Source organism: Apodemus sylvaticus, chromosome 22, assembly GCF_947179515.1.
Source record: "Apodemus sylvaticus chromosome 22, mApoSyl1.1, whole genome shotgun sequence".
NCBI lineage: Eukaryota > Metazoa > Chordata > Mammalia > Rodentia > Muridae > Apodemus > Apodemus sylvaticus.
Window position 1 is genome coordinate 51,405,781 of NC_067493.1, and position 12,501 is coordinate 51,418,281.

Below are 12,501 nucleotides of genomic sequence, written 5' to 3' on the forward strand. Positions count from 1 at the left end.
AGAACTTTCCTTCCTCACGTTTTTAATAAACAAAAATAACCCAATCTAAAGCTACAGCAAACCTTTAGCTGTAGAAACTGCTATCTGTATCTGTGTGTCTGTCTGCATCTGTGTCTTTTTCTTTCTTCTTTCTTTTTCTTTCCTTCCTTCTTTCCCTCCTTGCTTCTCTCCCTCCCTCCATTCCTCCCTTCTTCCCTCCCTTCCTCCTTTCCTACCTCTCTTCCTTTCTTCCTTCCTTTCTCATGACACTGGGCAATGAACCTTGTAGATGTTACATTCCTAGCCCCAGGAATTTCTCTATTTTATATTTTTGAGACAAGTTTTCACTAAGTTATCTAGGTTGGCCTTGACCTTGCTCTGAGGCCAAGCTGTCTGAGAACTTACGGTCCTCCTGTCTCCTCAGCCTCCTGCAGAGTGGGAGAGATGTATGTGTGTGTGTGTGTGTGTATGTGTGTGTGCGCGTGCGTGCGCACATGTGCGTAGTGGTAGCTCAGACAGAAGAGAGCTTGCAGGAGTCAGGTTTTCTACCACGTGGGTTATGGGGATGGAACTCAAAGTGTCAAGCTTGGTGGCAGGCATCTTTACCCACTGAACCATTTCATTGGCCCAGAGATGTCTAATTCTTATCCCTAATGTGATGGTTTGTATATGCTTGGGCCAGGGAGTGGCACTATTAGAAGGTGTGGCCTTGTTAGAGTGGGTATGGCCTTGGAGTAGGTGTGGCCCTGTTAGAGTGGGTGTGTCACTGTGGGCATGGCTTAAGACCCTCATCCTAGCTGCATGGAAGCCAGTCTTCTCCTAGCAGCCTTCAGATGAAGATGTAGAACTTTCAGCTCCTCTTGCACCACGCCTGCCTGGATGCCGCAGTGCTTCCGCCTTGATGATAATGGACCTGTAAGCCAGCCCCAATTAAATGTTGTCCTTATAAGAGTTGCTTTGGTCACAGTGTCTGCTCACAGCAGTCAAACCCTAAGACACCGATCTTCCAAGAGATGTAAAACCCACAGCAATTTTATAAATGAAGACACTGAGACTAGTGGAAAGGGAGGGAAGGAATCTGAAACAGATTAAAAAAAAAGTTTACCATGAGTTCAGTAGAAATCACAGATGTCAGCTAGGGCTCTTGTCAACAGAACTTTCTAGAAGGGAAAAGAGATGGCAGTGTTCATGCTGGGTCTAGAGAACTGACTATGTAGTGACAGGAAGCAGGAAGAGCCAAACAGGGGCGGGGCTCACCTTTCAAGGCTCGCCCCAATGCTTCCTGGCTATTCACTAGACCCGATTCATTTTCCCCTGGGAACACTGCTATTTCTCGTGCCATTGGATATGCCCAAGGGCTTCGGTATGAGCCACCGGCACGTGTGCAGAGGGGCAAGAGGAGCCTATAGGCACATGGCCATCCCCAGTATGAACTTTTACGCTCTTTCCCTTCCCTCAACTAGATGAAGGCATCTCTGACTCTTATGTGTGGAAGGGTATAGCTCATCTCTCCACAAATAGAAAGAAAGCCATCTTGATCTTTTTTTTTTATTTGCTTGGTTTTCTGTTTGACATACGTGTGTGTGCATGTGCACAGGCCAGAAATCAACGGCATCCCCATCCACCAGCCACCTCCTTTGAGACGGGCTCTCTTACTAACCTGGAGCCTACAAGTTAGGCTGCTTGGCCTGGGGTCCCTGGGGTCCTCTCCTCTCTGTACCCCTTCCATTCTCCATGCTAGGATCATCTGCACGTGTGGCAACTGAACATGGATTTTGCAACTCCAACTTGGGTATTCACACTGCCTAGTGAACCTTCCTCCCCACCCCACCCCTGAGTGTTCCCCCTGGTTTGAGGTTTACTTGGCAAAGAGCCCCCAGATCATGCATGGGGCGCTCTCTGGCTGGCCTGGCTATGTGCAGAGTTATTCTTTATCTGGTTTGTATTTTTACCAACCACCAAGGAGTTATCTCCTGGGCGGCAAGACAAAATATTTCTGAAGTGATGACAGATGTCACACACAGGAATCCAGCGTCTCGGAGATGTGAGGGAGCAGTGACCAGAAAGAAGCAGAGATCTTCAGCCAGGCAGAGGCCTCCGCCGGCCACGTGACTGTTTGTAGCCGGGCATCAGTCATGATGTACAAGAGGATGCTAATTTAATGGCACCAATGATGATGGGCATTTATAGCACCTTCCTCCACAAAAGTCCTGCGCGGCACACAATTAAAGGCAGCCGCTGACCAACAAACAAAAGCAACAACAACAAAAAAACCCAAAAAAATCCTTTCAGCTGAGATTCATAAAAGGAAAGCAATTCAGCCTTTCTAAACTGTGTGTGTGTGTGTGTGTGTGTGTGTGAGTGTGTGTGTGTGTGTGTGTGTGTTGGGGGGGTATAAAATCTTCATGGCTCAGCCCCCACCCCCAATTTTTGCATGTTATATTTAGGAGATTCAAAACTGGTCTGAAGAAAGGAAACAAACTTGAAAGACACAAGTCCCCAAGTTACAGGGGGTTAAAAAAAAAAGCAAGCTAATCTCATCCAAGCAATCAAGTGAACAGTCTCCAGCAGAGACTGGGAGAGGCTGTGGGCTTATTTGCCTGTCTGTCAGATATGACAGTGTGGTGTGATTGGGCTTGATAGTCTGAAAAACAGAGATTGGGACTTGGACATAAATAATCTGTGGACGAGCTCTTGTTGCATGTTGGATTTAAATGCTGTGAATGAGGCCCCCAGGATTTCACTTTTCCTGGTCCCAGGTCATCCTCGCAGGACTAAGACGTCTCCCCAGGACTCCAGAACCCATGGAGGGGATGGGTAGCACGTGCCAAAAGAGAAGTTTTATAAACTCCTCCCACGCAGTACTTACATAGCACACTTTGTTCCCTCTTACCACTGTCCCTGGCAACGTGTCCTGATGACCTAAACGCAAAGGAACCATTGGTCATTTTTCCTAGGTGCCCTCATAGGTGGAAAATATCAAGTCAGCATCCAAGATGGTACCCCAGCCACTCCTGTCTGACTGCCACTGCTCTGCAATGGGGATTTGAACACACTGAATCCGACAGCTGAGGGCAAGAAGAGCCACGGGCCTGGCCTGTAGGAAATCCCAGAGCAGCAAACACAGCCACTGCAAAGCCATGCTATGGTGTCTCAAACGCCACGCTCCTGTCCAGAACCTTTGTGGCCCTGCAGTGACCCAGCATCTTGTGTCCCTTTTCCTAGTCCTCTCTCCCTCCTCCATTACACTCCACTGGTCTTCTAGTATCAGGGCCTTTGCACCTGCTGGACACGCCCCTGGGCCACGCCCCCATTGCCTTTCTGATGATTGTTTCCTTTTCAGTCAAAGCTAAGCTCAATGTTACTTTTCATAAGAGTAACCCTCAGAGTGATCTAGGTCCTAGTTCCTGGAGACGCTGACCAATCACTACCTTGGATGTCAAAGGGGAACTTTACAGATATGCGGGTGATTCCAGATGATCTGGGTGGGCCCTAAACGTAACTGTCCCATCACACAGGAAGCCAAAGCAAGTTTGACCGAAGCAGTTGATAGAACCATGAAACAAGGTGCAGCTCTGTTGCTACTGGCCTTGAAATGGAGGAAGAAGCCAGAAGCCAGGGTGGAAAAGGCAGTAAGCTGGGTCTCCTCTTCCAGACCACGCCTCTACCTCAGACCACGCCTCCACCTCAGATCAAGTCTCCACCCACCATGCCTCCACCCAGACTATGCCCCTACCCTGACCATGCCTCCATCTCGGACCTTGCCTCCACCTCAGACCACACCTCTGCACCCAGCCACCTCTGCTTCAGGCCACGCCTCCACATCAGTTTAGTGAGTCTCAAGCCTTCATAACTGTAAGGACCCAGAGTGTGCTGTCCGATGCCACAGTTAGGGTAACTTGATAGAAACTGAACACAGCAGCTTCCAGGAATCTACATCTGACAGGCCTTGCTCCCTCAGTGGATGTATGAGGTTTAGACAGACCTCTCTCAGAAAGCTGCTCCAAGCTGTTCCCAGCAGTGTCACCGCAGACAGCTCATTCCCAGAGATCCAAAGCGTTTTGTCAGACTTGGGACAAACACCTGCTTCAGCCCACTTGTCCCACAGATGTAGAAACTGAGGCACGGGAAACCCCACAGCTGGGCTGAAGGATGGAGGCTCCTGTCAATCAAATCCTTCAATACGTTCAATGCCACTTGAAGTTTTCAATGTGAGCCAACTGTGCAGGCTGCTGACTGCTTTGCAGTAATTCCATAATGACCCAATCGTAAGATAATTTAGCCATCCAGATTTGAATTGTCTGCAGCTATAGTGACCGAATAACTAACCAGTTATTGTTCATTTCCGGAGAGCCCAGCATATGGCTTTACAAGGAGACCAATACTTGTTAGCTCTGATGATAATTACTAAGTAATTGGCTAGAACACATCATTGTCGATTTCTCTAGAATATGCCAGATAATTATCTGGTCTTATACTCCCTGTAAAAATAAAACCAAGGTCCCGGAATTGTTCTAGTCAGTTGGCTAGCCTCCAGCGACCGATCTCTAACAGTCAATCACGCGAATGCAGATGATTAACCAAATTACTCAGATATCTGGTTGCAAGCAGAACGTTCAGACAGATACTCTTAAGGACCAACAAGTAGACGGAGCTAAATGGGGCACACACCGAGAGCTTTCCCATGATAAACATGTGACACCGCAACAACCTTGGAATGAATGCTGCTTCTTCGGGGTTCACCTGGCATCCTCAACGCAAAAATACCAAATACTTGAGAGACCAATTATAGGTCCCAAAGCGGCCAGGGATCATCATGATCATCATCATCATGATCATGATCATGATCATCATCATCATCATTCTGTGGTGCCAGGAAAAGATTGGGTGCTTTGTGAGATCTGTGGGTTGTTATGGCACTGGGGAGGGGGGCCTCAGATTTCTGTCACAGAACAGAAGGCTGCAGTGCAGCTGGGCTTGAGGGATGAGCAGTATATTTTCATAATGGCCGCTCATTTTCCTAGGCTGCTAGCAGGGGTCTGTACAATGTGCAATGAGCCACAGTTTGGGAAGAGGGAGAGGAGGGATGCGTCCCTGAGATCCAGGGGTCACCAGACTCGTACATTGCAAGTGAGGGGCTCCTCACTTCTGGGAGAGGAGAGGTTGCTTCCTGATGAGAGAGAGGCACAGTGCACAGAGGCAGGCCGCTGAAGAGGGCTGTGAAAATGACCATCTATGCTCCCCACAGAGTCTGCCATTCCGAGGGCAACTTTCTCCGTCACTGCAGTCCAGCTGACCATGGGAGATGCTCTGGGCAATAGATGCCAGCCAGAGCGTGACCAGAGGGGACACGGAAAGCACCTCTGTGTTTAGCCTTTGACGGCTTGCTGTGCCTGGGAACCAGAGGCCACATGGGAGTGACTGAGCTGGAGGCTGTGTGCATCATAACTGAGTCATCCCAGCTGACGGTACCCACCAGCAGATGGGTAAAGAGAGGCATCTGCAACTGACCAGCTCCTCTACACTGCCAGCTGACCACAGCCACACAGTGGAGGCCAGCCACAGAACGGGACGCAATCCAGGATATCTCCAGGGCAGGAGGAAGCCACCCAGCTACAGAGTTAGTTCTTTACGCAGAATCGAACACCCATAGCATCGATCACAGAAGCCTGGTCCCCCAAATGGATGACTCGAGAGCCACTTCTGTCTTCAGTAGACATGAGAGCCCCTGTCTTCACACTGGTTTGAGGAGAGCCACAGGCCTCTGTCACTCTCCCTAACCTTCAGAGGCACTCAGCATTTGATACAGGAGACATGATAATTCCCTGGCCACCAAGGTCTGATAAACAGACTCAGTGGAACAACAGACTGTAAACACCGCCTTAGCTGAGCTTGCGGACCCTGCTCTGACCCCTTCCACCACGGAGGAGAAACTCGTGCAAAACTTTCCTGCTCGAGCTGGGTCCTGGAACCAGAAGGCTCCGCTTGGCATCTCAGGCCACATCCAGAATCTCGCAGCTGTAGCCAGTTCCGACTAATATAATAAGGAAGCCAAAGATGGCTTCACAGGTGTTCAATCACAACCAATACCACTGTGCTTTTCCGAAGCTTGTCTTATCTCCCCGGGGAAGGTCACCACTGTGTGCCCTCTTCTTGTATGTGTGTGTGTATGTGTGAGTTTGTGGGTGCAGGGAGGCCAGGGGGCAACCTTTGCTTTCCTTTCTCAGTTACTGTTCACCTTGTTCTTGCGAGACAGGGTGTGTCACGGGACTTGGGGCTCTCTGAGTAGACTAAGATGGCTCACCAGTCAGCCCCAGGAGTCCACCCGTCTTTTGCTATTCCCATGTTTGGAACACATTACCACCCCTAGCTATTTTTTTTTTTATCTACATCCTGGGATTAGATACAGATACTAATGAGCCCATATAATGAACCCCATTTTTGGGATATATATGTATATGTGTGTGTGTGTGTGTGTACACATGTGTGTATGTATGTGTGTGTTCACATGCCATGTATAGGAGTAGACATGTGTGTAAAGGACAATGTTTTACATCAGATGTCATCTGCCATTTTTTTTAAGTCGATCTCTGTTAACTACCCTCCCCCATCCCACCCCCAAACCCCTGCAGCCCACAAATACAGGATACTCAGAACGGTGGCAGCAACAGCCCCACAAACACTCTATAAACCTTCAAGAGCTACGATCACAGTCACCAGCATCTCAGATCACTCTGTGGGGATAGAGCTGGCCCACTACTTGGGTTTGCAAATAAAGTTTTATTTAAACACTGTCATGCAAAGTCACCCACATATCACTGATGGCTGCTTTTTTGTCCGATAATAGCAGAACTAGCTGGCTGAGTCAGAACCTGTGTGGCCCATGAGGCCGATTCATGCACAACGCTGGGCGCTGGGTGTGTTACACGAGCTGGCTGACCTATGTCTAAAGCAATCCATTCATTTTACACGATGAGACACAAGTGTCAGAGACATACCTGTGCATAGGTAGGGTCATGCCTGGCTTTTCTGGCTCCCAGTGCAGTACTCTTCCCAGACACCCCTAAAGCCTCTAAAGGTATCTTCTTGCGGCTTAAAGGATTGTGAGGGAACCGTGGATGGCGGACCTGAAGATACTACTAACACTCACGAAGCCCGAGACGTTCCCATCGGAGCCCGAGGGACTGACCTGGTGATGATGGCCAAGTGGGGTGGGCTCATGCAGGCCCCCATGAAGAGCACCACGTTCTCGTGCCTCGTCTGCCTGTAGGCCATCACTTCCCGCTTGAAGGCCTTGAGCTGATCCTCATTGTCCCGCTCTATGTCGATCAACCGGATGGCCACCTCGCCGTGCCAGCGTCCATGGAAAACCTGCCCGAAGCGGCCCTTCCCAATGAGCTCCCCAACCTCTAGCTGTTCAAATGGGATGTCCCACTCCTGAAGGAAGATGCTGGTCTGGCTCGCCTTTCGGGGGAAGCTCCGGGCTGAGAGGAGGGACAGGTTCATCTCTTCAAATTCATCCTCGGACTCGGCTTCGTTGTGGCTCTCGTCATTCTGCAACCAGAAAGGAGAACGCTCGGAGTCGTGGCCACCCCAGCTCTGCCCTCCCTGGGGATCTGTTGGGTACCATGGGTGCTGTAGAGATCAGGGTACATCTCCGTACGTAGACAGAGCAGATTCCCCAGGTGTCTTGGAATGAGAGTCAAACCACAGTGAAGGTCTTAAGGGAGCATCAAGTGGCCCCACTGTCTTGTGCTAAGAGAGGAGAAACACTCAGGGGACCAACCATTCTGGTTTGACTAGACTTTGTCGCTTTCACACTGGACGCGACATGACACCTGTCAGTCCTGGGAAAACTGGGTTGCTGGCCACCCCGGGAGGTCCTCGCTCTGGATCACAGTCAAGCAGAAGGTCAGGGAGTTCAGATTGAATCCTGGATCCCCGCAATCCAAATGCCCTTCCTATTCTACCAGACGGGATGTGACTTGCCTACAGCCTGTGAATCCACAACAAAGATGGGTGGATGTATCTCGCGTCTCTTCACGGGACACGGGACAACCGTCAACATGGGCTCTGTCTGTCAGCTTCCTGGGGGCGGGGATGGGGTGGGTGGGTGTGGGGATTTGGAATTGATTCAAAGATTGGCAAAGGTCACAGTTCCAAGTTCTGTGGCTCTTTTAAGACCAAGTGGCTGGGAGACAGCAGAGCCGACGAGATGCTAAGGTGACACTGCTGAGAGCTCAGAGCTAGTGAGCCTGCCTCTGGCCTGTGTGACCTCAGAGAAAACTGGCCCACCTCACTGAACTTTCCCCATCTCTCTAAAAAGTGGGAGATAAAGTTTTCCCCGGGGTGGGGGTGGGTGGGGGGGTTTAATGAGGTCATGGATTCCACAGTTCCCAGTACCTGCCTGGCTACCTACATCAAACATCCTCTCTGGTTACCGGAGTAAGATTATCAGGATCCATCCAGATCTACCAAGTCAGCACCCGCAGGTCTGCAGAGAGACCTGGATTTTAACCATAAGACTCTCAGGGTTGTGCGTGATTAAGGAAGGATACATAAGGTTATTTATATCTAAACGTGAAAAGTGTCTTCTATTGGACTCTTTTATAATGTGGTGTGGTGGTGGGGAGCAGTCCCAAACCCAGTGGGAAGTCCTAGAGGCCCTGGTAAGATGACCTCAGAAAGTGACCTCTTCACTGGACCTCAAGTCTATGAGCTGGCTGCCTCATATCACACCGAGGAGAATCAAGCCAGGACACTTCAGCTCCCAGAACCGATCAGTTCTAAGGGATCATCACTATCTAGGAATGGGATTTGGGACTTTTCCCCAGAGTCCTCAGGACACATCTTTACCCCCTCACCAGTCTCCACAGAGGGCTGGAAACCCAGGACTCCTCGCTGCACTGCCAAGCTGGCATACTGAAGGTTCCACCTGCTCCTGTATGTTATTTCGAAGGCAGTGGGGCACGGCTCTCCTATGCTTCCCCAGCCCTGAGCTAATTTTTTTTTTTTTACCTAAAAATGCAAATCCCAGGCCAATTTCCCTCCAACTGGCTCTGCCAGGATGCACATAGTAGAACGGCCCATTAGGCTCAGTGCCTGGAGGGGTCCGGCTCCTTAATTGTCCTAGAGTGGGGACATCCATCAAACAGCCGCTGTGCCCCACCTCCCCTCCCCCAGTCCTCTGCGTCACCAATGACATCAGGCCCACCGCGAGCAAAAGCCACTCTCCAGTCTCCAATTCTCACCTCGGAGGTTGGTTCCACTTCAATTTGAAGTAATGGGTTTCCTTCCAAGCTGGAAACAAGAGAAAAGCAAAAGACATAAAAAAAAAACCACCATGATCCTTAGAAGTCTGAATTGCCATGAGCAGCGCACAGGAATCCGGGATGGTACATCACAGCCCCAGAACCTTCCTTACCCCCCACCCTCGCCTCCCCCCAATCATTTCAACACCTGGGTCTACAATCCACAGCTGAATACAGAAGGAGCTCACAAGACCATTATTTAAAAACAGATTCTGCTGATTTGCTCAGGGCTCGCTATACTTCTTCAGCTTTAACTAGTATAACAGCCTCCTTTTAATCAGGGAAAAAAAATGTCACAGGTGAGCAAATCCTCTGAGGTCTAAATGTGCTTTGGGAAAGAATAAAATCGAGTTTCTAAACCTCAGGTTCAGAGTCTCCTAGGAGGGTCTTTTTTTTTTTTTTATAAAGGTTTAATTTTATCTTATTTTTAAATATGTGTCTGTGTGTGTGTGTGGTGTGTACATGCGTGTGGTACCTATTAAAGTCAAAGAATGGCTGATCCCTGGAGTCCGAGTTGCAGTTATTCAGAGTTAAGAGCCGCCCATGACAGTTTTTTTAAAAAAGAAAAATTTAATGCAAGCCAGAGTTATTTGGGAAGGTGAGCCTCACCTGAGAAATGTCTCCAGCAGACTGGCCTGCTGGCAAATCTGTGAGGCATTTTTTTTTTAATTAATGATTGACATGGGAGGGCCCAGCCCACTGTGGGTGGTACCATCCCCTGGGCAGGTAGTTGTGTAATAGAGAAACTGAGCAAGCCAGGGGGAAGGGGCAGTAAGCTGCACCCTCCTTGTCCTCCGCTTCGCTCCTACCCCAGGCTCCTGCCTTGAGTTCCTGCCCTGGCTTCTCTAGTGACAGAGCATGTCCCGAGAGTTGTAAGCTAGAAGCTCTCTGTGTCTCTGTCTCTGTGTCTCTGTCTCTCTCTCTCTTCCTACCTGTCATTCTCAGAGACTTCTCCAGCACCATGCCTGCCGCCGTGATGACACTGGCCTGAGCCTCTGAAGCCCCAACTAAATGCTTTCCTTTAGAATTGCCTTAGTCACAGCATCTCTTCACAGCCATAAAATGGCGACTTAGACAACGGGTGTTGGAGTTTAATTTGGCCAATCCCATGAAACCAAGATGTGTCAGCAAAGAAGAAGAGCTTTCCCGGGTGGGGAGACACTGGTGGGAGTATGGGTCACATGCACAAAGCTGGAAAGCTGCGATTGTATTCTAAGCATGGGTGCTGGAGAGAAACCCTAGTGTCCATGAGTGGCGGGGCACTGTGTGTAGGGTTTGTCTTGAGTCGTGTGGACATACTAAGAGTAGCAGGGCCGCACTGTGTGTTGACGGTATAATCACCTGTGTATTAAGAATGTGTAGCTACCACCAAATGCAGAGTCTTGTGATAGGGATATGGGATGCACTCAGTGTTTGAAGAAGTGTTCTACACTTAAGGATGTGTGTTTAACAGAGTGCCCTGGGGAAAGAGCAGCTTGGCTACTGACTGCATACAAAACAGAGAACAGGAGCTCTCTGGGCAGTGGTGATGCACACCTTTAATCCCAGCCCTTGGGAGGCAGAGGCAGGCGGATCTCTGAGTTCGAGGCCAGCCTGGTCTACAGAGTGAATTCCAGGACAGTCAGGGCTACACAGACAAACCTTGTCTCGATACCACCATCATCACAAAAAAACAAAAAAACAAAAAAACAAAAAAACAAAAAAAACAAAAACAAAAAAAACACAGAAAACAAAAAACAAAACTGAGACCAGGTAGAACAAAGCCATCACCAGGGAAACCATGTCCTCTTTATATTTCTCTGAGGACATTTAGCCACTCCATCTACCCGTTCTATTGTGGGGGAAGGTTCCCTTCGGATCTCAGGGAGCTGAGGGTCCTGCAGACTGAGTTAATCGATCTCCGTGCAAGAGATAAACAGGAGGGGAAGGGTCATTGTGGGAGACAAGTGTTAATTATTTATGGCAAAGCCTTAGGAGGTGGGATGGAAATCTGTGGGGACACAGGAGTCCCTCTCCTTGTCTAACCACCCAAGGGCAGCCCACCTGCTTCTGTTGCAAGGCAGGACACCAGCTGCCTGGGCTATTCAGTGACTTCCCTCTGCCGCCTTCCTGCCTGTTACCCCTCTCACACATTTAAGCAGATCACAGGCAGCTCTCCACACCACTGCAGCAACTCTGACTGCCGTTAATAACTTGGAGTTCATCTTGTACAGCTTGTGGAGCCGGTTTGTGAGCGACAGAGAAAAGGCCCAGAGATCTAGGCCAGCAAAGTACCCGCTGGCAAGACACTGCTCCTTTGATTTTAGACGTGGGCACCACGCTGGCTCTTCGCAAAGTCCTAATGCAGGTCAAGTGGGATGGGGCCATTAGGGAGGCAAGAAGAAAGAACAGGCGGGTAGAAACGAGAGTCATGAAACTCGCACATCCCAGCGTGCCCCAGACTTTGGGCACACGCACAAAAGGGAAGGAGGGTAGATTCTCCGGCTGTCTAAGCAATGGGTCATCCGGGGCACGAGCACATCGAGACATCTGTGGCCATGTTGTTTACAGCAGGGAGATCTGAATTCCACATCAGTAGGACACTCTATAGCCATTAAGACCTTGCTTACAAAGAGCCCAGAATGACACAGGGAGAATCAGTTTCACCCAGTTAAAGATAAAACCGGATTGTGCAGGTGGTAACAGCCTTTTGTCATGAATTGCAAATGCATGACCAAGATGAGAAAGCTCACCAGCAGGGTGAGTCTCCAAGTGGCAAGTTTCCCTTTCTTTTTCCCAGAATATTCTAAATTTCCCCAAATCAACTTTCGTTCATTTTACTGGGGCGTGAATCACAGGGGCTGGCAGGCTCTTTCCGAAAGGGGCCAGAGAGTCAGTATTTTTCACTTCTGTGAGCCATGTTTCTTTATCACCCCTCAACCCTCCTGCTGTACTGAGAAGCCAGTCAGTCGGGAGGCCCTGTAAACACAGGAGTGTGGCGGTGTTTCAATAAAACTTTATTTATAAAAACAAGTGACAGACAGGATTTGTCAGGCTAGGGTTTGTTGATCCCAGGTGAAAACTGTCTATTTCCTTTCTCTTGTCTCTTTTTCTTTCTTCTTTCTTCTCTCCCTCCCCCCTTCCCCCCCCCCCCCCCCCCCCCCCACTGCACGCAGGACTCGGGATTGAATCTGGAGCCTCACAACCAAACTGCATCTTTAGCCCTTTTCAG

At 49.5% G+C, this 12,501-nt stretch overlaps 1 protein-coding gene across 1 annotated transcript in view; it reads right to left on the reverse strand.

Moving 5' to 3' along the window:
- LOC127672516 (kinase suppressor of Ras 2-like) overlaps positions 1-12,501 on the reverse strand; it is a 157,587-nt gene that overhangs the window by 44,800 nt on the left and 100,286 nt on the right. Inside the window, exons 9-10 of the mRNA XM_052167647.1 lie at positions 9,231-9,279; positions 7,169-7,533 (exon numbers count right to left, since the gene is read on the reverse strand). Coding sequence (XP_052023607.1) covers positions 7,169-7,533; positions 9,231-9,279 — 414 coding nt within the window. The remainder of the gene's footprint in view (positions 1-7,168; positions 7,534-9,230; positions 9,280-12,501) is intronic.